Raw genomic sequence first — 26,423 nt, forward strand, 5'->3', positions numbered from 1 at the left:
TTGTATAAATACTGTAGTGGTACTAATGTCATCAGGATCTATTTGGAAGAGCAAATGGGGGCACAATGAAGCCCTGTTCAAATAATAGTCTTATGACTGCCGACAAGACATCCGAAGTAAGTATGTGTCATCTGCTGATGTTGTAAAGGCGATGAAGGGAGTAGAGGGAGGTGAAGAATACAGAGCTTAGATAGAGATGTCAACTGAGCCCCTACAGCAAGAGATAGCTTTAATCTGCACACTGTGCATGCATGTGGATCAGTGTAAGATCTGACTGAAATAAGAACTTACATGATACTCTACATCTATGTGCATGCGTGCGTGCGTGCGTGCGTGCGTGCATGTGTGTGTCCATGCATGTCTGCTCGAATGTCTGTCCACATCCATGCATGTGTGTGCTTGTGTATTTGTGCACTATATCACACAGCATGCAGGGACAGATGTTTTCGGGGATTACTGTTGCAGGGTTCTGATGTTCTTGATGACCTAATCACAGTTGTTGTGTTCATGTTTATGTCAGCACAGCAGGGAAAAATGCATCTAGTGCTACATTAGGAGCAGGATTTTTGTTGTATTTTTTTCCCCATTTGAGACCCTATCTGCAAACAAATGCTTTTGATAAACATAGACCAAATTCTGTATTCTCAAAATGTGAAATAATAAAGCTGAAAATAGATTACATAAATAAGATCAAATATGATGTTGATCTTCCTTACACTGACTGTGACTGCAAGGCCACTTGTCGTGTTACTGTAATACAGACAAAGATGAAAGAGGCAAGTCATCTCTACTGCACAAGATGAAAATGTTACTTGAAAATCATGTTTGTACACACCAGAATTTGTGTTGCTTTACATAAAATAATCAAAACATACAACTGAGTACATAATGGAAATAGGAGGCCTGATCCAGAAGACTTATCAGAACTGACTGTCAACAACAGAAACATCTTTCAGCACAATCACTCACATATCACATGCTGTATTTTATCTGTTGTTGTTTGGGGTTCCCCATTTCACGCGGCTTATATATGATCATTGTACCTTATGAAATTGTGTTTAATGATACACTGATGACGTGTGAAATAAACGTGTAAACTCTCAGATACTTTTTTTCTGCTTGACTGTACTGCAGTCTAACCTCTACTTGTAATAATTGTGTACTAAATTTACTTAATGGTTTTCAGAATGGAATGCATCCTACATTAAAAAAGAAATTGTTTCACCGCCAAAACCGCTCGCAAAAAAGCTTTGTTTAATTTTGCACAATCAACCTATGTGGTTGCTTTCTGGGTGAGTAAAGTCTGTTTTTTATTAACGGGAGTGAAAGTTTTCTGAAATGTTTTCCTTTACTCAAATATATCTAAACAGGTTATAAGACATCTCTCATCTTCAGAGTGCCACCTACCTGTAGCTTCCGCTCTGTTTCACTCCACACCATCTGGATGAATGAACTTGTCTCGATGGAAAAAAAAAACGTGGAATTCATAAAGCGTGAACTGGACAAAAGAGGTCAGCATTCCACATGTCAGTGAGTCAATTTCTATTGAACCAGCTAGCGATGGTGCTTAAGTCCTAGGTTTGAATCCACTGTTCAAGCTGGCTTTTGGCTCACAGTGGAAAAGATACTAATTATTATTGAGTGGTGCTGGCCCTGTGACCAGGGCTGCATCCTCTGGCACATGAGTCTGTTGGAGATCAATACTTCACTACATAGAGGCAAATAAGTTATATACTGTACAAAGCATGTACAATGATTGTCAGGTGTGATTGGATGCATGTGACAGATTTACTCAAGTAAGTGCAGTAGTTCATGGGAGAAGAGCATGATTTTACCTACCTCACAATTTTGATTTAATCCTTTTTAAAGATTGCATAAGCCCCAACAACTGATCACATGGTACTTGGCCCATGCCCTAAATTATTACCTAATTCTAATTACTACATAGATGTTTTTAAGACATGCAGCAGAGAAAATAAACAAAATAAGCTTTGAGTAAAAAGACTTTCGACTTTACACCTGCTCCTCTGGTTTCAGGCGCAGCTGTTAGGAGGTGCAGCAGCATGTGGAGCAGAGAAATCGGAATCAAACGTGACATAATGGGTATGATATAGATCTCAAATGTAATGCATGACTTAAGCCTCTTTAGTATCTGCCTGGGTTTGTATTCACCACCATATTGGGAATCTAAGATCAAACAATGTAGTAAAAGCAGGTCATAAGGTCATAAAACACTCTTCACTAAGTGGAATGAATTTCAGTCAATAACAAACAACAGGACTCTCCGTCTCTCGTTGCCTTCTCCCTTGCCATATTTCCTTCTCTCTCTGAAATTAAAGGAATACAATTCATTTGATGGATTTTTTTTAATCATTATGAGATTAACCGGATCATCAGAGATAAATGCATAGGGAGCAAAGCATATAATATGTAAAGAAGGAAACTCAGCCTCTGTAAAAAAAATAAAAATAAAACGTGAGAAAAAGCGTGGCAGATAATTAGCGGACCAACTGAATAATATATCTAAAAGTATACATTTACAAACTACTGCTCTTAACTGAAACCATTCAATGAGTCACTTGTCATTTGCAAAAATGAACAGTTGTACACTTTGCATTAAAAGTGAGCAGTGGAAGTTAATATGACTTAGGTCATTTATATTTAGCCCATGAGAGAGAGGGAGAGACAGAGTGAAAGAGATATTTACGCATCATATTCTAGAAAATTGATCTTCATGGTAAATTTCCTGACAAACATTACTGTATCTTATGCTTACTTTTGAGGGCAAAGAGTACAACTGTTAATTTGTGCAAATGATTAGTAGCCTAATCCTTGAATGGTATGATTATGACGGTTTCCATTTTAGAGCAGTGGTCAGTTAATGTATATTTTTAGGCTACTTACGAATTCAGTCGGTTTGCGATCGTCTGCCACGCTTTCTCTCGCTGTTTCATTACAGCGGCCATTTCTTTTTTTCTTTTTTTTCCTTTTTTTTTACAAATAATGTGTTCACGTTATCATACTTCCAGAAGAAGCTGCTTCTCACTCTGTATAAAGTATGAACAATGCATAGTCTCCATTTTAGCATCAGTAAATCTGTGATCAACCTAGCGGTCTGTTAAGGAAAGCTGTGAACGCGTCCAAATTACTTAAAGTGATGGTTCGGAGTAATTTCACCCTAGGGTTCTATGCACCATGACCTCGAGCAAAACACCCCTCCAGAAGCTTTTTTCAGCCGGGTCTAACATTGGACAAGTTAGCGTGATCAGCTGAATAGTTTAGTGCAGGCGCTAATGGATCCAAGTTTGTATCTCGTAAATGACCCCACTAATAATGCCCGAAATGATACCAAACTTCTACACTAGTACAAATAGGTTATGCATTCATAAAACGATGGATTGGAAAGTTTGTAAGTACACCAGAAGTTTACGTAAATAACACTTGCCTGTTGGCTTCTGCTCTCTGCTGCTGCTGCTGCTGCTGCTGCTGCTACCGGGCAATAAGAGTGCTTAGGGACATCTACAAATTACAACACCGAAAAGAGATACAACAAAAATATTTATTAATTTAATGATTAAATAAGGTAATGTCTCCAAACTTACCTCAATTATAACTTGTCTCCCGCTAGTTATACTACAGCACTTACTTAAAAAAAAAAAAAGTTAAATTAATAAATATTTTTGTTGTATCTCTTTTTGGTGTTGTAATTTGTAGACGTCCCTAAGCACTCGTCTTAATGCCGGTAGCAGTAGCAGCAGAGAGCAGAAGCCAACAGGCAAGTGTTATTTACACAAACTTCTCATAGCAGATCTCCACAAACCAATGGGTGACGTCACACATGCTCTGTCCATTAATATTATACAGTCTATGTGAGGGACGTTAGAAAATGCTTTTAAAATCACATGATAAAGCAATTTAAAGCATTTTAATGAAATCAAAACCTTTTCGTATGCTATATTACCATCGTCAAAAAAAGAAGAAGTCGCTCAGTCACAGTATTACTAACGCATGTTTTTTTTTCAGCCATTATTCATGACATACCTACATTTGACCATATGTCATTGGACAACATTTTGACTTGGCAGTTTAGCTTTACAGGGGAAACACAAAGAGCAAACTTTTTACAAAACAAAACTAACTTTTGAAGAAAACTATTTGATTTGTTTGACTCAGTCTGCTGTTAGGAAGTGGTTACTTCAGCTTGGTGGCAATGTTGTGCATTTGAGCAGGTTTGCATTCAGGCTGTGCTTGCAGTGAATTCATTCCACACTCAAAACCAGACTGTTTTCAGTCACTGACAGTGCTACCAATGGCAACAAAGAACAGAAGTGATTTTTTTCCTACACTATGAGGAGAAGCTACTGTGATAAGGAGAGGATTATTGGCCTATTTCAAGCAGCTCAACATTGTCTTCATTACCAGCGAACACTGCCGGCAGCAGAAACAGGTAGGAGGCAATACTAAGTGACCTGAGAAGATCTCGTGAAGCAATAAAAACATCTCCAGAGTCTCCGATTCAGAACTTCCCTTTTTCTGAGTTCATGCACATGTGTAATATTTGTGCTTAAAGGATTAGTGTCTCATTTGTAGAGTATTTCTGAGTGTCCTTAAAACGTTCTAATCTTTTGTTTTTCGAAAAGGATTTGTTGAATAACAAAACAAGAATAAAGACATACAAAAGAATGGAATCTCTCTTCACTTACGATTAATATCACAGAACAGACTTTAGCGATGTATGTATTATTTATTTTACATATAAAAGAACAACTGGTGTGAACCTTCTGCACAACGCTGTGGAGACAGGTCAGGTAATGCAGCACTGGTGTGAACCAGGCACTAAGAGGAAGAAGCAGACTGTGCTTTTAAAGCCAACACACACGGAGCTGAAAATCAGCCGGTGGACAGTGTGGCGAGGTCAGTGACTCGAATCTGTTCGGTGTGTCCCGTGCCGTCGTCAGTCTGAGGGGCTGTCGGCGTTCATTTTTTGCCGACCTGACATGTTCAGTCGCCGGCAGGGCATTTGGGACTCACCCGGAAATGGTCGAGCGGAATGAGGTGACTAGAGTCTCTCAAAATCTGACGAAAATCTTTTAAACTGACCTTTGTTGAGCTGAAATAAAGACAGATTCAGCAACTGCATGGCCTATTTCTCGCTTAAAATGTTTTCAGAAACACGTTTCGGTGAACTATTTTAGTACAATATGAGATCGTATCAAAGCCGGTCTACGGAAAGCCGTTCCAATCCCTATTCAGTCCAATTGTACCGTATTTGTTTGCAGTTCCACCAGAGTTCCACTGGGGGTGATCGCGGTCCAGTGCAAAATGAATGGGACCCTATGGAGCTAGTCGGCTAAATGTGTCTCTTTTGCCCGATTGCCGTTGAGAAACCTCAGATTTGAAGTTCAACATGGGTTATAGGTTGAAAGTTGAATGAACGAGTACTTATGTCCTTTTGATTTCTGGTGAATCGTTGTTGCCCATAAAACGCTAGCATTCTGCTAATGAATGCTGATTGGTCAGTGAAGGTCTGATTACGATCGGAGATCCAGCCTGACGGCATCCGAAGCAGAGCCTGAATGTCAGAGTGAATATTTTGGCGTGGTCTTTAAAACATTAGCAAACCTCTTAGCATGTGTGTTGACAGGGAGAGCCTAACCTGTCAGCTGTGTTGTCGATGTCTCGAGAGAAAAATGGAAGTGACTCAGAGCTTGTCGTCAAGCAGTATCTCTGGCCGTATATGTGTATGACGTCATTGACATTTTAAAAGGCTTTTTAGAACAAAAAAGCGACTTTCAAAAAATCAAACACCCAGCAGTGTGTATTTTCTTTGCCTCCCCTTTTGAATGCAACATTCAAATTACTAGACAAAAAATGATATCCTGAGAAAAGTGGATTTTTAGGGGCATAGCTCCATAGAGTCCCATTCATTCTGCACTGGCCTGTGAGCGCCCCCGAATGGATCTCTGGTGGAACTGCAACCAGTCCAGAAGCCGGAAGTAAGGAGAAAGTGGAACGTCTTCCTATATTAGAAATTCTTTGATCATATTCTGAACGGCCACCATGACTTTGAATTTCCGGAGAAAACAAACCCATGTGACACGTTCGTCCAATCAGCTGCTGGTTGTCATTTCTTGGGCAACAATACAGAGTAGCGCCGCCTGCTGCTATGGAGACGTATTGGGTTTCTCAAGTCGTTGTCGCCTCAGTGTGTCCCGAGGCAGTTTTTTGGACCTCGATGACGCGACTGATCATTTCCACTGGCTTTTCTGCCAAGGGTCGGCCGTCTGGTTGGTGTGTAACCACTTTAACATGAACAGTCAGACACCATGAAATGTTTTCTCTGGTTTTCACCTGTTTAAATTTACATTTGAGATTTTACTCTGAGATAATGGACTCTTTTATCATTTATTGAGGGATATAATAAGAAAAAAGATTTTTCTAAGAATCATTATGGCTCATACGTCAGACTGTTGCTGCAGAGTCTGATATTGTATTCTGATGTTTTGTTCCAGCTGATTACTGAATCATTGAAGGGTCATGTGCTAACTTATTTATTTCCCATACACTGTCATTTTGCACTCCATATCTTTACAGGCAACATGAGGATGACGTCACAGCAATACTTGAAAAAGTACTACACAGAAGGCAGACCCAATCAGTGGAAAACATTAAAATAACACAAATCCCTATTTGGCAGGACTGAATATTCTCCTCTCATCCTCCATTAAATACAGTATGTTCTGTTAGGGTAGTGAATATGGGGAGTAGAGATCCAACAGAACATCACTTTTTTTCTGTTTCTTAACAGCGTATGCAAACAAAGACAAAAGTCAGGTGACTTTTCTTATTATTTCCATCCATCTCCTCGAGGCTCTCGGAGTCTTCTGAAAAACTGGGTACAGAGAAACAAGAGCCAGTAGAAGGTGTAAGTCCATTTCCATCCTAGTTTAATGTGTCTAAGAAATGCAAAATGTAAAGCTATGTTTTCAAACAGAATGCAATGAATGTGGAATCGGTCACATCTCAAATGTTAAGTCTTGCATTGCACACTTCACCAGTGTGCAATTGTCTTAATATGGTTTGAAAAGTCTGTTTTTAATCAGGCTGTTTGCAATGATGACACAATGATTTATTGTAAGTTTGCTCCAAAAGCTTTTTCTCCTAAAAGACTCAGTGTGTGTATTGAAAGGATTGGTGTTTATCACTGAAAACCTGGACATAAATTAGACAAAAAAAAAAAGTGTTTTTCTGTGATTGGAGTGGGTCAACCCTTTAAATGGACTATTAGTTGTAAGTAGAGCATGATGAGATTATGGTGCTCCTGGTGTGTTTAACATGATTTTCTATGGTATTCAAGTCGACTCGAAATTAATGTTAATAGTGGTAAAACGGGTTAGGGTTAGGGTACAAGTTAGGTAACTGTTCTGATAACAGTATTAATACAAAGGGAACTTACAGAATGATTAGATGAAACCAAATAATATCCCATTAGCTATCATACGGGATTGTTATCACAAGTGAATTGAATGTGGCAGGTTTAGAGCGAATCTTTCAGAGGTTACCTTTGACCTTAAACTGTGATTAAATGTGCATGACCTCAATATATCTAAATGGTTTCATCTAAATGAAACAGATGGATTCATCAGTCACCACTGCTCTCAGTGCATTTGAGTGTGAACAAAATTTGTTGTCCTGGAGTGCTATGTATTTGTGTGTATGTGTACACGAGTTCCTGCGTGTGTTTAGGTGACAGGACAGAACAACAGCAGCACAACAGTCGATTCAAATCCAATATAAAATTCCACTGAGCGACTCAGTCCTTAAATGTGCCATCTGATCTCCAGCAATGGGCAAATGAGGTGGTTAGAGGTACCAAGACGATGTAGGTAATTTCTTAGCAATTAGCAGCTGACATCACAAGGCAAACCCTAATCAGTGACATGGTTATATTCATATGATGGCGCTGTGTGCTGAATTTAAGCAAGACAATGTCCTTCTCTATGTCAAAATCACAACTCTACAGTGATCAGGAGATAGACATTACAATATGGACTCTGAACTGAACTACGTCATGTTGTATAAATGGTTGTATTGCAGCAAGTGCATCAAACTGCCCTATTTTCAAACACAATAGAAAAATGTTGTAGCCACCTGGATGTCTCAAAACATCCAGAATGCTCTGAAATGTCACGTCAAATCATCTTGTAACCTTGGTTGTGATCGAAAGGACCTCCAGAAAGGTCCATAATGACGGTGGTTAAAAATACAATTAAAGACAAGACAAAAAAAAGAAAATCAATGTGTTTTTGTTATGTGCAGACCAGTCCTCTCCTGAACATTTTTTTTTATCTTGTTTTCTGCAAAAATCTAAACAGGGTCAACCAGTACTTTATTCATGTATTCCAATTTCTTAGGTTTCTAGTTGCTGCTACCAGTGATTTGTCTGCTGTGCAATAATCATTCCCTTGTTTTATGGCCGTTGCAGACCAATTTACCTCTATGTCATAAGATTTTCTTTTGTTTTGTACAGCTGTTTAATAGTGACTGGTGTTTTTTTAAACTACAATCTCCTTTCTTATGAATTAAACAACCCTCTGTTAGGGTAGCAGGTTGAGAGCAGCTTTTTTGTTGCGATGCCGTTTTAAGTAAATGTTGCGTCTTTGAGAGAATTTTGCTACAATGAATATAAATACAAAATAAAATAAATGTAAGAGCTCTACCACTCATGACAAACCATGACAAAATGCTATTTAATTAGCAGGCTATTTGGTTAGCATTTATTACAGCGTCTAGTTTTTGAGAGGCAGCTGTCACAGTGTACCATTTACAAATACAGCAAACATTTCATGTTAATGTTAAAAAAGAAAATGGTGGCAGAGCTTTGCAAATCTAATGTTATTTAACTCACATAATGTATTTCTGTTTAATTGTGACTGCAAGAATGGAATGGAGATATACCTTCAAATACGCCTACAATCAACTTTTCATCAAATAACAAATGTTGACACCTATATACAATTCTTTAGGACTGTAAATTACTTGTTTTCATTTTGAGGGGATTATTATGGGGGATATTAAGGCTTGAATAGTAGAATGTTTGGGATGAGCACACTCAGCCATGATGATTCCTGCTTGCTCAGCCCATCACAGCTCCACCCAAGTCAGTTCCTTTGCACAAATTTTGATTATCTGGCTCCACTAGCTGACAAAGTTGGCAGCAATAGTAAACTTTTAAATGGATCTTCAGACACATATGCTGACATTACAGATGCTATACCAACATTTCTCTACAGTCTATGGTTAACAGCTATTTAACAAACATGTTTCAACAGTCAATATGTGCTACATTGTGTACAATGGATGGTGGAGGATCACATTGCTCATGCTCATTCACATTACACAGTCACACTGTGTGTTTCATTGGATGCACCTCATTTGAAAATGTCTTTCAGACTTGACACACTTGTTGAAAATGCCACAGACGACCACCGACATTCTTTTGTTCTCCTTCAAATAAATTCAAGTTGTAAGGTTGTGTAATAACTGACCAATTATAATTGTAGCTCTCGTGAGAAATCCATAGACATTGGTGTCATTTTCCCCTTTAAGAAGTCGAGCTTAGGCTTGGGAAAAGCACTAAATTGACAATGTTTCACTGCTTGACTGCAAATTCTTAAAATATGAGAAATTCTCTATTTTCTCTGCTGTGAAAACACATGTTCAACTTGAAGGCTGAAGTTCAAAGGGCTGTGGTTTTCAAATGATAGGTTTTGACTGCTTCACCATGTCACCTTCAGACTTCAATGTGACTAGTATCTGAGATTTTCAAATAAAGGAGCATGTAAACTAAAAGAAGAGCGTATAAAGACATACATATTGTGAACAGCTGACATCTTCACCCTTCAAAACTAGCAACCTTCACAAAAACTGCCATCAATCAGACTTTTAAAAAATGTAGTCTACGGACTGATAACACGTCACGAACAAGAATGCCACAACAAAAAAACAACAGAAATACACTAGGGCCAAAACCAAAATCCTCTACAAAGAAATTTATCTCTGCTAGCTGCTCACACATGTGATGCTTCTTGGTTCTTCCAGCAATCAAATAAGGATTTACAGTAGAAAAAATAAAGATACAATTGGATCATCCCACGAAAAGAATTGTCCTTCAAAGACCCTCAACCCATAATGCTAAGCTTTTTTTCTCCTTTGACAGAGTACTTGCACTTTGTAATATCCCGTGGTCATTTTTGCTGTTGTCAGATGTCAAAACTGTTTGAAGCAATTCATCAACAAGTTGTTAATGTTAAAAAAAAAATGTACAACTTGGCAGGTTTAAGTTGGTTTGAAAACTTTGCACACTTTATTCTTCTTGTGACTGAAAGTAACAATGTTGTTAGTCTTTTCCCACTTCGAGTTTATAACATGTCAGTAGTCCTGAATTGGTAGACCAAAATGTCACTGTTTTAGTCATTTTCAAGATGACAAATCAGCTGGTTGAGGTGTTCGCTCCAGTTGAAAATGTTGCTGAACAGGGACCTTCATGTATTGAAGCAATTTTCTAGTTGGAGCAGGTGTTAATGTTCTTGCCATCAGCAGCATCCTCCACCAGTGCTAAGTGATAATCAGTGGAGAGTGTGAAGTGGGACACGCAGCCCACCAAGCCTCCAATGTACTGTCTGTTTGTGTGAAGAGCTATCTCTTTCATGCCACCTTCAGGGAGTGAACATAAAAATGCAGACATTATTGTTTGATCTACATTAGATATATAACACTGTATGGGATAATGAGTTGTGAACACGACCTACCGACATATAAGGGTCCATTGATATTGAGTTGTCTCATCTTTCCAGGTGCCCTGCCTGTTTTTGCTCCATAGTCATCCACTGTCAGCTTTCCTGACTGTCCATCTCTGAAGACATAAGTGATAATGGTAAACGTATTAGTACATTTTTAGTCCTTTAAAGGCTGTCCTTGGGTTTTCAATTTTCCACATGGATTGAAAGTTAACATGTTTCTGAATGCGCTGCACAGGAAAGGGTAGCAGGTTGCCAAATGATCTCTCCTTAAAGCTGTACTAATCCTGTATATTAACAATGGATCAAATGACTTGATGTGTTATGTGTAAGGGGTTGCTCGTAAGGACAAAAACCCAGGCAATCATCATGCAACTCTGCAGTTTCCCTTAGCTCTACAGAGCATTTTGTCTTTTATCTCATTATTGTGGATTTATGGCCGGCAACTTTACTGTTTTGTTTCAAGGCTCTCACAACTCTAAATAAACACAAATGTTGTCCCATGCCTGCTGGATGTGTAGATAGGCAACCGTTTGCTAACATTCACATACATATTAATATACAGTATGTCAGCTTGTTCTGCTGCCCCCAAGTGGACAAATAAACTAATTGGTGCAGCTTTAATTTCCGAGCTCTCAAGTGAAAGAAAAACAAAGCCACATACGTTGTGTGATCACCTTATTTGACAGGATTTTTTATTAAAGTGACATTTTTTAGCTTACCTCACAGCTTTGACTCTGTGCCACTTTCCATCGGTAAAGGTCCCGTTGACAGCAATGTTAGCCGCACCGCTGCCCAGGTTATAACTACAACAACATGGAAACACATACAATGCGTTTAGCTAGTTACCAAGGTGCAGTGGGTTCACATTTGTATGGTACTGCCCAGATAAATCCTGGTTCTTTTCCAGGTCATGGTCCTGCCTTAGGCTTCAGGTCTTTTTTTAGCTCTGCCTCTACTGGATGCTTAGCTATCCCTGCCCTTTGGTGGGATCAGCGTCCTTTTCCATCATCATCCTCATCCTCTTCTTACACTAAACTTTCTTTTCTTGCTGAAATCTACGCTGTTCACTGCAAGGAGTAACCATGTGGCAAGCAGGACTTGAACTTTGACTATAAATATTTATTCATAAGGAAATGATTTCAGTAAGAATGAGTGGATAAACTTACATAACTGTTTTTATAGTTTTCATACTGTCACTTATGTTACACAAACACATAAACCATTACCTGAAGATTAGTGCTCCATCCTGAAGCCCCATCGACAGGAAGTCACTGTTGGGTCTCATTGGACTGTCTCCTCGCCATAGCAATAGGCCATCCTTGGCTGTGCTCTTAAAACGCATGAAAAGGTTTGTCCTGGACCCAGACACCCTGAAAAATAATGAAATTAACTTACAAGCGCAATGAAAGCGAGGACTGTTGCTGTGATAGTAACAAAAGATAATAAAAAAAAAACTTTAAAGGGGGAATTGTAACTGAACCTATCAAAACCCTTTTGCAGCCTCATTTTACTACCAACCTTTTCAGGATATCTCTGTTGTCATATGTCAGGTAACTTCGGCCAATAAACTGCGGAATCTCAATGGCTTCAGTCACAGCTGGGCAGAGAAAACATTGTATTTACTTTATATTATCACAAGGTGGCAGCATCAGCATTTATCTACTGATTTAGGCTTAGCTAGACTAAAGACTGAAATGATTCTGTGAGGAGAAATGTATGAGGGGAAAGAACATATGTATTTTCAAAGGTAATGTTAGGTTAACATTATTTTAATTAGGTTGCAGGTTGTCAATATTTGCTTTTTGAATTCATAGAAGAAAACTTACTGTTCAAACAGTAATTCCCACACTCTGTTCAGTGAAAGCATTAAAACAGATAAATCATAGATAGGCTTTAGGGATTAGGTTGTCCAATACATCATTCTATATGACATTACATGATTACAGAAAACACAATGTATCCCTGAGAAGAGGACAGGTCATGCCACATTAAAGCCATATATAACAGACAAACAAAAAACATTGTTGACATTCATTTCCTTACAATTGATTTTCTTTTTAACTTAAAGTTAATTGCAACTTCTGTTCTTCTCCTTTACTTAATAAAAAAAACATTAAAACATGTATTTCGATAATCAGTGTGTAAACTACACATTGCTTTCAGTGATATCATCTGATACCCTTTTATCTCTGATGCTCTCTAATCACAATGCACCAAACTGTGAAATGGCAGTTCTTCTCCTACAGTCAGTATCAGCGCAGTGTCCCATAAACCTTTGGGATTCCCAGTAACTGTTTGAACTCAACCACCAAACCAAATACTGAACTTGCACCCATTTTATAACTATACTAGTCCCAGTATGTATAGTATGTTTACCCTAAAAATATGTTACATTGCTAAAATATGAGCCAGTTCTGTAAAAAGATAAAAATTCTTAAGCAACTGACCTTTCTGGCAGTGCCTCCCATCGTAGCCTAGAGGGCAGTCACATTCGTAACTGTCCCACTTTGGCCTGCAGGTCCCTCCGTTGGCACAGGGACTTTCCACACATGGGTGAGCTGAATTTGCTACATTAACTCCACCAGCTGAGCCAGTTGTTATCGGGATGGTGCGGTCATTGAGTATCAGCTGGGGAGGGGGAAAGAAAAGAAACGACGAAGAGGAGGAAAAGGAGGAAGCGGCAAGAAAGGGTATACAAATTCAACTAGACACAGTTTTGTTGCTGTAAATATGTTATGTGCTACGTCATGTTTTTTTTGCGACAGAACCAAGTGTTGTGACTTAAATATGAACTTTTTATTGTTTACTCATTACCAGTGTGATGGATTTGTAATCAATGTCAAAATAATTGTAGCAGCAAATACATTTTTAAATACAGGTGTTACAGGTGTGGATATGCTAATACCTTCTGAATAATTCCAGTGAAGGGCTTTATCACACCTGCTGTCCTCTTGGTTTTATCGTATTCTGGTACTCCGCCAACATAAAGAGGTGAACTGCAGTTTATCTGAGTAAAAGCTCCCTGAAGAGTAAATCAAACAGAAATGTGCTAGTTATTTATGTCAGCTATTTGTTCATGAATCTAGTTATGCCATATAAACACATATGTTCTTTAAGATTAACGTCAATGTTTTCCCTTTTCAGAAACTAAGTGAAAAAGTGCCATTTAGAAAGTTTAAGGTCAATTTTGTCTTTATAAAAAAATAGTTTCATCATCACATAATTTAATAGCGTGCAAAGACCCTGTTGCTGAGTTTGTTGTGATGTCCTTCTGCCCTCTTGTGGCAAAAATGACCTGGTCTATATCCTTGACGTTCCACTTCCTTGATTGCTCCATTGCCATGGGAACTTCCGCCGGATTTCACTCTTTTCAGCCGGATGTCCGTTACCTTCCGTTTTGTTTGAGTTGGAATTTTAAACTCTGGTCGATTTATGAGGACTATGATTAACTGCTCCTCAGATCTCTGCAGGGTAAATCCAGACAGCTAGCAGACTATCTGTTGAATCTGAGTTTTCTGTTGCACGACTAAAACAACTTTTGAACGTACACAAGTTCCACCAAAACAAGTTCCTTCCCAAGGCTATTTTGCAGAGGCACCGCGGGTTTTTCCCGCCCAAGACGATTGTGATTGGTTTAAAGAAATGCCAACAATCCAGAGCATGTTTTTCTCCTATCCCAGAATGCTTTGTGGACGACCTTCCTTCGCAGCGCTGTGGAGGAAGGTCTGGCAAAGCGAGATTAAAAATGCCCTAATGCAGCTTTACGCAGCACAGAAACAAAATACCTCAGCAATTCCTTCCATTGGCCTCTGGCTGTCCACCTGAAGGATACCACTCTTTGCTGTACGAGACACCCTCAGCTCATGCCATGTGTCCAGACTGATCTGCTCTTCACTCCTGTAGCACAGATCATCACATACAACAGAGACCAATAGCAATCAGAAAGTAAAGGAGACAGATAATAGTATGAGTGGAGTAAGTGCAGCTATTTAATACCTTATTGTAGCTCCTCCAGAGCCGCAGTCAAATCTGAACTCTACATATCTGTCCACCAGGTTGATAGCCAAGAAGTCTCCGCTGCCTGTGTCCTCACTGTACAGCAGTGTCCCGTCGGGCATCGACGGCTGAAACGTCAGCTCAAACTCCATAAAGGACAGATAACTCTGCGAGGACTGAGGCCACCGGATGACAGCATATGAAAACACTGTCTCATTGAAGAGAGGTGAGAACAGTGAGAAAGCTAAAGAGTTAGAGAGAAGACATGAAAAGAAAAGAGCAGGAATGAAAGACAGAAGAAGGATTTGGGCCACAGCGGAAGAAGAGACGTGAGCATTATAATGATTAAGAGTGAAGAGGAGGAGAAAGAAATGAAAGTTGATAGAACAGAAGAAAATGGAGAGAAAGGACACAGGGAGGAAGAAGAGAAAGTGGAGGGTTATATTGTGTGAAAGCTGGTCTTACATGCAACCAATCCTTCTGCCACTAGCTAAGACATACTAATTCTTATCTCCACCAATTTTCCTTCATGTAGCAAAAGTGGTCAGTAATTACCTTAAAAGGTTTGTGTAACAATGACAGCCATCAAGGAAGAATAAACCCCAAAGGGATTTTACTCTCTACTTTCACCATGATACGAAACACTACAAGTGTGCGTTCTTTTTGTAGGTGTGAGACAAAGGAAAATAGAGTTGACTCACTCTCTTCACAAAGTGCTCCCCTGAAGCCGAGCGGGCACAGGCAGATGTAGCCATCGGCGCGGTTTGCAAAGCAGACACCACCACTGGAACAGCTGATCAGGTCACATACGCTGTCGCTGCACTCACCTGGTGGCAAGAGGATATGAGGTGATTTAGGCAGGCTCAGCATGTCCCTGTATAGATAACTGGAAAAACATGGATACATAAAAGCAAATACAGTTTCAGGGATTTCATTACTTCCATGTAACATTCTTTCTCCATAACTGGGCGTATAGATATAAAAATAGCATCATTTGTAAAACGTGTCTGCTCCCTGCTTCAAATACAAATTGACTAAAACCTAATTATTAAAAGGCGATTTTTTTCTGATCGCGACAATAAAAGGATCTTAAGGTCGTGACCACTAATAATAACCAGATTTTTTCTTTTCTTATATTATTTTGGGATGCAACTGTGCTTTAACCAAATAATGAATGCTGTCATGATATGCCTTGCTTTGCTTTTATTTGTTAGATAAAGTGTAATGACAATAGTACCAAACTAAATTTAAATAGAGCCCTCTAACATTATGACTTATTTATGTACAAAGTCCAAAATAAGTAATTTACTTCTACAGAGGCATAGCTGCTCTGAGCACTAAAACCTGAGAGGAGAATCAGTGCATTATGGGTAACATGGGAAGGATTATTTATTCGTGACAGCAGCCAAAGAAAAATAATACCTGTATAAACTCACACACATAATGCTTCCTCACCTATATCAGCTCCACTCAGAGCTCTGCCCAGAGGCCAGGGTCTGATGTCTGTTGCCTTGTTGTTGATGGTCAGACTCTGAATGCAGCCAAGAAAACCACGATTTGTCCCTGTCGCCCTGACCAGCCAATAAGCACTCGGTGATCCACCCACATACAGCGGGGAGCGGAAAGTGATCTTAGTGTACTGGCCCTGAAGGAGCAAAGAGTGAAGAGAACAAAATGTCCTTGATTCTTTAGTACTGTAAAAACACTTTGACGCTGGTCCACTCCCCGAATGGCCTAAATGGCAATATTGTCAGCAATGTCTCATATTTATACCACAAAAAGCTTTTCCATTTTCAAAGATACATTTTATTTTGACAAGATACATTTATGAAAAGAAAATCCTGCTAAAAGAATATTGTGTAATATGAGAGCCTTTATCTTGTCACCTGCATGTGTTATGGTTACCTGTGAGCGCCCAGATATTGGGGTGTCATTGTCCATACGCAGCCAGCCACTCATTCCATCTCTGAAGACAGTGACTGTGTGCCACTGACCGACAACAATGTGACTCTCACTGACTATTTGAGCAGCTCCGGTACCACAGTTAAACCTGAGGAAAAACAGATCAAATATTCAGTTGTTACATACGCCGACACGACACAAATGCTGTAGTAAGCGTATGCATCCTTAACCTCTTTAACTCTTCACACAATATCACAGATCTATTCTCTATCTGCTTGTTCTAAGCATGTCACTGAAGATATGCAAGACACCATTAAATCAAATGGAAATGCAGTATTATGTTTACATCCCCTATAAGATGGTTTCTACAAGCAAGCAGCGTATCTGTTTTCCTTTTTCATGCTTTTAAAGAATTGTTTTCCAGCATTAAGGACACTTTGTTTTTGCAAAAAAAAAACATCTTTAATCCATTTTCTTTTGACCAACAGTATGTGACAGCTGACATAATTTTAAGGTTTAGTTTTTGTATGCTGCTTTTATTCACCAGCCAAACCTTTGAGAATCTAAACCCATATGTGTTCTCACCTGTAGTGCAGCTTGCCTCGCACCAGAGCCAAAGAAGTAAAGTCTCCACGGCCGTGTTCATTCTCTCCACAGTATAGCAACAAGCCATCCTCAGAGTCTGCCTGTGCCACAGAGAAACAGTTTAGAAGCTCTTTTCTCCTTTTGAAAGAACAAGATCATTGGGAAAAAAAACACATCATTCTTTACCTTGAACTCCAAAGTGATCTGAAAGGTCTGGTAAGAGTTCTTCAAGGGTTCAAAGGTCATGTGAGAGTAGCCAAAGAACCTCGGAAAGTTCACTGATACCACTGAAGAAGAACAAAGATTAAAGTCACGACGAATGTATATTTGAAAAAAAACTTGCAAGCGTTACAAAAATGAGAGCTGTCCCATCACCACACTTTTACGAAAGCTTGCATCCAACTACAGTTCTCTCACCCTCAGAGCAAGTGTCCCCTCTCCGTCCGAGGTTACAGTGGCAGCGTGAGCCTCCACCATCATAATCGCTGAGACAGAAGCTGTCAGGTGGGCACACAGTATCATCGCAGGTCAGGTCGTACACACGAGGCACCTCACCTTTCCAGGGGGACATGGTTGGGGTGGTAGTGGTGGTGGGCAAAGTGATGCTAAGGTGGATCAGAAGAGGAAGAAAGATAAGGATGTTTAGTATGGTTTACAGTGCCTAGTCAGTTTAGCTAACAACTATGTTTTACTTTCAAATGCAATTTTGTACTGTGTCTATCAGTTCTCTATCAGTATTCAGTCATGCTTGAATGTAGTTACCAAACGTAGTTACTGGCGATAATTGCCATCAAACTGTCTAACTATGCAGTGCTGATCAAATAGGGATCAATATTCTGTTACTGTATTGCCTAATTCTCAGTGAGAATGTTTTTAGAAACATATTTTAGTCTACTGTTTAGCTGTACAGTAATTTGAGAAAGTTTGTGACCTGGCCGCCATTTTTTCTGCTTGTCGCTCAACACTACGTCATTATGTTGCACTGATTGGTTGTAGGTCTATCTAATTGCTTCCATAGGCATTTAATAACCAGTCCTTCCAGAAAAATGTGGAGTTTTTTTGTGATTGTTGTGGGCAAAAATCCTTGATTACGCGGCACGTTTTCTTAAAAAATGCGATGGAATATTCGGGGATATTTATGCAATTTTATGCAATTTTATGCAATGAAATTGCAGGAACTTGCAAAAACTGCGGTCTGATGAAAAAGAGGAAAAAAAGTGATTCCCCCAACCCCTCCGCTTTTCAATGATGTTCACGTCCCGTAATTACGTCACTTCATAACGTTCCCATGGCAACAGGGGAAAATGGCTGCTCTTGTGTGAAGTAAACGCAACATTTTTCAACTTTCTGCTAAGATATATGTGACTTTTTTGCAATGAAAATGCAGGATATTTTGAGCGGAAATCGGCAATTTATGCGGTGAAAGTGCGGCGTATTTGAAAAAATGTGGCCCCCCGGATGTTTTTCTGGAGGGACTGAATAACGCCCTTTGGAAATCGAAAATTAACTGGAGGTCCCAGACTAGTCTGGCGATGCCAAGCTAGACGTGCTGTACATCACAATTAGAATGACAGCTTAAGTTCTCCATTTTGTCTCCACCACAAAAAAGGTGGCGTTTAGTAGAAAGCAGAAAGCCAGTAAAAAAGCAATCTAGAAATCAAAAAGCAAGAGGAATTGCAATAAGAATTGTGATTTTGTTGAGTTAAAAGAAACCTTCTTGATACCTTTGTTTTTCCCCCTTCATAGGGAAACATCTGTACATGTTCACCTTTGCTTTTAAAAGAGAGGCCATTTCCCCCTCCAGTTGCAGTGATATATTATCAATATAAAACAGATATCTTCAGTAAAACAGATAGCAAAGTAAATTAAGGTTTTTAGCGTACATCTTACCCGGAAGTGGTAAGTGGGGCAGTAGTTGTGGTGTCAATAATGATACTGGGCTCTGAGGTAGGTGAGAAAACCAGATCTGTGAAATCTGGGAAGATGGATGAGGTGGTGGAGGAAGCTGGAGGGGCAGTAACGTTGAGAGGAGCGACGGTGTTCATACGGTAAACAACATTCCGACCAGATGGCGGATCAGGGCGTGAACGAAGCTGGGACTTCCTGTTATCCTGATTAATACCTGGGAATGGCTTCAACTAGTAAGAGGAAGATGATATATAAGATTAAATACACCTGAAATGTTTAAGTATCCCTGTCCAGCTGTGGTATGTAATAACCCACCTCCTCAATAAAGATATCATAATCAGAGTCATCAATGTCGAAGCCATCTTCATCTTTGTTCCTTGAATCTGTGATGTAACGTCCATAATCACCACTGCCAACATCTGATGCACCTGTTCAGAATGCCAGTAGAGATACATGGTGTTTATTACATGCTTTTAAAGGTTTAATTATTTAATGACAGTTGATAAAAACATACACGATGACTGCACGTTAAAGGGTCAAACAAAGTTGGTCAGTGATGAAACACAAGTCAGCCGTTAGTCAATACAGTAAGTTCTGGTCACAAAATGATGATGACAACAATGAAAATGGCCCAAACAACAATGGTGTCCAATTCACATGAAAGAGATGATGCTTGGGTCCTCTGTGTATGACTGTTTTCCTATGATGAACGATCATGGGCTGGGGAATGTGACAACATTTCACTGAAGATCGGACATTAAATAGTAGTAACAGCTTCTGGCCCACTGGGACTACCTTTGTGCCTGTACCCAGGCTGCTGCACCACGTACTGAAACGTGTCTCCTCGATACGGAACGGCAGCTAATAATGTACAAAAAGAAAGCCAGACAGTGAATACTCTGAGCATAGCATGAAACCAATTTTTTGGCTTGCTACTCTAACTGCTGCTGCAAAAATATTCCTCCTAATAAACCTACTTAATTAATCAGTTAGTACTTTTTCCAATATAAATAGTTAGTTGAATAACTTGATAAGGTTTTGGTTGACATAAACAAGACATCTTAAATAGTTATACCTTCATTTAAACATACATTCAGAAAGACACAGTTGTACATTTAGGCAGTGGTGGCCTAAAGGTTAAAGAAGCGAGCTTGTGACCGGGAGGTCGCCGGTTCAATCCGATAACCAATAAAATCTGGGTGGGGAAAGTGAAAGAGCAGCGCTTGTCCCTCCCTCATTACCACCACTGAGGTGCCCTTGAACAAGGCCCTTAACCCCAACCGTTCCAGTGTTGCTCAGAGGCCAGCAGATCAGACTGTGGTTGTACTGGGCAACTTCCAGGTATGAATGTGTAACTGTGTGAATGTGACAGGTCGTCGTTGCATAAAGGTTAAATAATTTTTTTAAACGTATAGAAATAAAATAATTATGAAGCTTAAGATGTTAAAAAAAATCCATTCTACAAAATAAAGTACAAAAAGATGGAAAAACGACAGTGTGCATGTTCAATGTGACATTTCCCCTCCCATCCACTCTACCTTGACACAGCTTAATCTTAGCTTACATAACAACATCCCATCCCTCTTGTCTTCTTCCTCTTCCGCCTCCATCTACAGTATCAAATATTACAAGTTTACCATAATGTAAGGTAAGATCGGGAATTGAAAAATATTTTGTAGTTATGGATTGATATTAGACCACTTATAAAACATAGCAAAATGCAAAAAAAATCAATGATCTCATAGAAACTTGACTATTAAGCCTGAATGGATGCCAAGATTTAAAGTGCTAATTAGCACAGCCTAATAACATTAAACCCTGAATACTGAGTGCTGGTATACAGGGAGAGAGGGAAGCCCAAAAAGCCCTCAGTAAACTAATCTTATGTTGTGTAACAATCCCCCTTAGTCCATACCACCCTGCCTCCAACTCCTATAAACACATGCATGCACACACACAAGCACACAAACGCACACACGCATGCACGCACGCACGCACACACACACACACACACACACATAAAAACTGTCACAGAAAGAGCAACAAGAAAACTATGTCAGTCAGTCAAGCCCGCCCCCACTGCTAACTCACGCAGTGGCGTATTGTGTGTGTGCATCCATCAGGGGTGTGGATGGACAGAGAAGGGGTCTGGCATCCCGTCCTTAATCCTGTCTGATGAGACTCGGACATAACCCGCTTTTATCCCCTGCTAAGAAACTACGCTTCTCTATTTCTTCATTTCGGTCCGTCTGTCTGTCTGTCTGTCTGTCTGTCTGTCTGTCTGTCTGTCTGTCTGTGCCTGTCTAATTTTATCTTGTTTCATGTAACTTTCATTGCCATTATTCTTAGCAAGGTCTTTCTAATATTACCTCTCGTCCTGTCTGTCTTTCTAGCTCTGTGTCTCTGTCTCTGAACAGTCTAGCAGGACTTAGCACACTTAATTCAATCAGAGCAATTTACAACAGTCTGACAGCTAACATAGCGTGTGAGGCAGATGCCGCTGGCCCACATGGCTTTCAAGAGTCAGCAGTGTGGTCTGTAGGTCACAGAACAAAATCTGGATAATGTAATTGTGTCTACATGGTTGTTCAATTATATTTAGTCATACTCCTAAAACCTTATATGCACAAGCATCCACTCACACATGATCCTAACATTTTGCCCACAAATCTGTAGGTAGATTGTTTGAATTTCATGATCCTCGATCCATTAAGACATTACTATTACTGCATGCATGTATGTGTAGTACACACCTGTGTGTGTGTGTGTGTGTGTGTGTGTGTGTGTGTGTGTGTGTGTGTGTGTGTTTTAATATCAATAAGTCCTCCTGACCATCCCCCACCCCCATCACCACTACCATCAGCCGACTACCAACAGCCGACTACATCAAAAATAATAAAGTAAATGACTCTGTTGCTCTACATCTCCATCATCCAAGGCTCCACTGACACACTGACATTTGCTGTCCTACATTCAAGCTCATGTCATGTCTACATGAATGGAATAAATGTAATTTATGATAATGACTTGAGGAAGTTGTGTGAGCTTATTATATTGTAGATGTAGATGTATTGTGATGGGACTTTTTTTACTAAATTATGCTTAAATATTTTTATGTAATGAAGGTAGCATATTATGAGAGAGAATTCAAGAATTTGAAAGAAAAACACAGTTTCATTGCTTCACAGTGCTGGGAGAAAACTGTGACTGTCTCCGTTGTAATGTTTGGATTTATACAGTGTGGTTGAACACGGTGAATGTTTTATTGTGAGAATAACTTTGGAGATGCAAAAAAGTAAACATAGTCTGTTGAGCTCTGCGTGGGTGTATTGTTGAACCTAAACTGAAACTGACTTTTGTTTTGAAATGTTGTTGAAGCCAGATTAACAAGGGAGCTGAGACTAACCATTCCTGGCTGTCACATCACTTGGCTCAGAGATCAACGTTCAGCCTTACCAGTGCGCACGGGGTTGTTGATGTGGCTGGGTGGGCTAACTCCGTGCACGTTGGCCGCCCTGACAACAAACTGGTACTCTGTTTCCGGTAATAACCCCTTCAAAACCATGGAGTTAGTCTCAATGGGCTCACGGATATATGTCCACTCTGTGTCCATTTCTGGCCTGTGAATGACAAGATACGCAAATATATCTTATTTAATTTTTATTTTCTGATATTGCAATTACAAATATGTTTCCACTTGTGACATTTCACAAACCATGAGTGGTCTTTAGGGGATTCTTTTGTGTTTTTTACAAAAATCATAACTCTCAAAACAACTTCTAAGTAATTGTTTTGAGGATGATGTTTTTATAGTTGTTTAAAAAGTCAGATGTGATCTTTCACTTTATTGTGTTCCTCCTGCTGTTGTATGCCTTTGAAAATGTCTATAAGTGATTGCAAAGAGTACAATTACTAAGTTTTCAAACAAAACAAAACAAGGAATTAATTGAGATTTTTTTTTATGTTGTTATGTTACTATTTTTGAGCCTCTTTGAGTCCTAAAGCATTATTTTCTGCTTTAATCAGTGTTGTTTTAAAAAGTAGAGCAAAAAACAAAATGATGAACTCCTGAACTTTATTTTTTCTGCCTATCATCTCCTGCTTCCATCTTCAGCTGCCATATTTCTGTGCTGTTTCTGGGTGCCTGGAGCCACAACTATCTGTTGAATAGAGTCATTTCACCACCAATCAATGTCTCTCTTCAGCAATGCCTCTTTTGATGTAAGGGGAGAAATATTTGCCTCTGAGATGGCCCTTTTGTGTGGAAAATGCCCCTGCATGCAAAAACAGACACAGATTCATGTTTTCTCTGTCACAGTAAGTGACAGTTTCTCTGCCTCTGTCTCTTTCTCTTTGCCTAATCTCAGGGTCTTCACCACAATAGGCAACACTATTGTGTTTGATTTTCTGTATCTTATTTTCTTTTAAACAATTCTTATGGGGGATTTTTAAATTCTATCTGCCATTTTTTATTTATGTCTGGCAAGGACTCCAGGCAAATTATTTTGGACTTTCTTGACGTTGTAGTCTGGGGACCCGTCTAGACATGGGAGGTTCTTTATGTGTGTGTGTGTGTGTGTGTGTGTGTGTGTGTGTATGTATGAACTGATCCTCATGTCAAAACACAAATGGTTGGATTAAGCAGAGCAGCAAAGGCCTCACGAAATTCACTGTAAAAGAGAGCTGTGTATTCTGTATCATAGTAATGTGACAATGAGTGGATGCAGAGGCTCTGATTAGGGAGGCTGAATGTGCAGCTGTATACACCTATTCATGCACACCAATAAATGTTTGGAAAGAAGAGTTTAAAAGTGTTAATATCGTATGACATATAACTGCAGCACTGCATCTGGCCAAGATTTAGTTCCAGCACATAACTCTTCATAAAACCACAACTTGTTGTTCAGTTTGTGTACAGAATAAACAAAGAAGGTACAGAGTGTTAATTAGTGAGCTTTGAGGTGCTGGTAGTCGTATTTCCGAATCTTCGTACAAAGCCAGACTAGCTGTTTACCCTGCTTCCAGTCTTTATGCTAAGCTATGCTAACCAGTTGCTTCTCAACTAACTCTGTGCAAGAAAGCGAATAAGTGTAGTTCCTAAAAAATCTTTCACATTTGTAATAATCAAGCCGTTTATCAATTAAGAAAATGAACAGGAAGATAAAACCAGGCCGCCTTTTCCTTTTCCTCTTACAGCCAGTGATGGAACAAGGATTTTCTTACTTAGGCCTGTTCTTTCCCTCTATGAAGCAGCCACTTGAGGCTGCTCTACACCTGCTAAGTGTCTATATGGGCTGGGTTGATGGTTGATGGCGTATGTGTGTGACCTGTGTGTAACTGAGTGTGTGTGTAAATGTATATACCTGTAAAAGTGTGTCTGAGTATTGGTAGCAACCCTGTGCTGGTGAGGTCACAAAAGGCCAGTTTGATAAACATGAAGCTGCGTTATTTGCTTTCTTGAGGCAGATCACTCAATGACTGACCTGATGTAAGCCACCAGGAAGTGAAGGACAGGTGCGCTTCCCTCACTCTCTCCTGTCTGCCATGACAACGCCAGCTCTGTGTCAGATACAGCCTTGACAACAGGCTGAGTGGGGGGTGACGGGGGCATACACATGTCTAATGGCACAGAAAGAAATTGAATTCAGTGGAAGATATTGACACTACTATGGTATAAATAATAGTATCAGCTGTAAAAATAGATTACTACTACTCGCATTTTCTTACCATGTGAAGCAGTGCCGATGTCTCTGGGCATGCTGGGTCTACCCTCCCCTGCCCAACCATACGCTCCGACAGTGACTCTGTACTTAGTGTTCACTTTAAGGTTACCGATGTCCACATCCTAGAAGACAGCATATGGGTGAGTAAGGGTAAAGATACAGATAGATATGGAAAAATAAGCAGGAGCATATCTGCAAGGACATTTAAAGGGAGAGAAAAATGAGAAAAAAGACAAGAGCCAATAATAAAAGAAGGAAAGATGGTGGATGAAGAGATGGGGAAGAAATTACTGATTAGGGATTGTTTCAGAATCTGAGTGGAAAGTCAAGTCAGATACTCACAAAGCTTGCTTGTCCGTCAAATTGCCCCTTTTGAGAAAATAAGAGCAGAGGTATCCATAAATGTTTGAGTGTATTTATTTTCTAAAATCTTGCAAGACTTGATGGTGGATTTAATGGTCATTGGCACCAAATATTAACATATATTGTCAACAAATCCCATGAAAAGAAAATCAAAAGCAACATGTTCACCACTGACTTCAAACATAAAGCATCACTGTTGAAAGCTGTGAACTCACAGTGGTCAGCATGTCCAAGCTGAGAGGCACCTCCATCAAAGACGCTGTACCCATTGGATGGCCATTCCTGATCTCTGTGTAGAAGACCTGAAAAACATACACACATGGTCAAAGAGAAGACACATACGTGGCCGGGTTAGCTCAGTTGGTAGAGCAGGCGCACATTTAAAGAGGCGTAAGCCTCGACGCAGAAGGTCCAGGTTTTCGAGTCCGACCTGGACGATTTTCCTGCATGTCTTCCCCCTCTCCCCTTTCATATCTGGCTGTCCTTTCCATTAAAGGCTGAAATGCCCCCCCCAAAAAAAAAAAAAAAAAAAGAGAAGACACATACAAACACAAAAGTCTCAGATTCTTACTGTTTGACTAAAACTCAAACATATTCCGGCAGTGTTGAGTTTGGCAGGCATTCATGCATCTCATGTTTATGTGTATTAAAAACAAAACATTTATTTGAACCTTTCAGCCATCCCATTATGAAGTCATTGCTGTGACAATGTAAACACTGCAAAATTACGAGGCAATACAATGAGGATTATTTATGAACTTCCGAAGTGATTGGCCAAATGAACGTCTATCTGTGAGTCGTGGGGAAGCTAGGTAGCTGACTAATCCTCTTAGTGCAGACATATGGTCAAAAGCAGAGCACACAAAAACACTCATACTGGTCCACACTTTGTTAATGGTTCACTAAAAACAAACACAAGAGAGGTAGGAAAAGAAGAAAGGAAGGAAACTGGATTCTGGCAAGGCATTATATCTCATTAAAAATATTTAAATTATTAAACATTCAAGAGGACAATGGGCACCCTTGTGTTGACTTAGGATCAAATTGACCTGTTTTCAATTTTTGTTTAATATCAGAAAATAGGGACGTAGAAATAAGTGCTGAAAATGTAAAGAAAAAACAAACTGTGAAAAAAAGGCATCAA

General features: G+C 39.6%; 1 protein-coding gene across 1 annotated transcript; it reads right to left on the reverse strand.

The window, feature by feature from the left end:
* Positions 1 to 10,501: 10,501 nt before the first annotated feature.
* On the reverse strand, positions 10,502 to 25,577 carry egflam (EGF-like, fibronectin type III and laminin G domains). Its single transcript, XM_028578861.1, has 23 exons — positions 25,495 to 25,577; positions 25,259 to 25,285; positions 24,921 to 25,038; positions 24,677 to 24,812; positions 22,650 to 22,813; positions 19,509 to 19,621; positions 19,176 to 19,423; positions 17,703 to 17,890; positions 17,472 to 17,572; positions 17,286 to 17,386; positions 16,704 to 16,848; positions 16,254 to 16,443; positions 15,500 to 15,625; positions 14,799 to 15,042; positions 14,588 to 14,699; positions 13,708 to 13,824; positions 13,250 to 13,430; positions 12,629 to 12,652; positions 12,321 to 12,399; positions 12,029 to 12,172; positions 11,522 to 11,605; positions 10,812 to 10,915; positions 10,502 to 10,716 (listed from the first exon to the last, which is right to left on the reverse strand). The coding sequence occupies exons 1-23, from the start codon at positions 25,546 to 25,548 to the stop codon at positions 10,565 to 10,567; spliced, it is 2,952 nt and encodes a 983-aa protein (XP_028434662.1). The 5' UTR covers positions 25,549 to 25,577; the 3' UTR covers positions 10,502 to 10,564.
* Positions 25,578 to 26,423: the final 846 nt, after the last annotated feature.

Source organism: Perca flavescens, chromosome 5 (assembly GCF_004354835.1).
Source record: "Perca flavescens isolate YP-PL-M2 chromosome 5, PFLA_1.0, whole genome shotgun sequence".
NCBI classification, from domain to species: domain Eukaryota; kingdom Metazoa; phylum Chordata; class Actinopteri; order Perciformes; family Percidae; genus Perca; species Perca flavescens.

Bases quoted from the DNA above. Each gene is read 5' to 3' on its own strand.
- egflam (XM_028578861.1), bottom strand. From the start codon at position 25,548: ATGGGTACAGCGTCTTTGATGGAGGTGCCTCTCAGCTTGGACATGCTG. The intron at 24,813-24,920 runs GTAAGAAAATGC...CTGTGCCATTAG, and splicing joins CATCGGCACTGCTTCACATG to ACATGTGTATGCCCCCGTCA. The intron at 15,043-15,499 runs GTGAGTCAACTC...CTAACTCTTTAG, and splicing joins GGGAGCACTTTGTGAAGAGA to CTTTCTCACTGTTCTCACCT.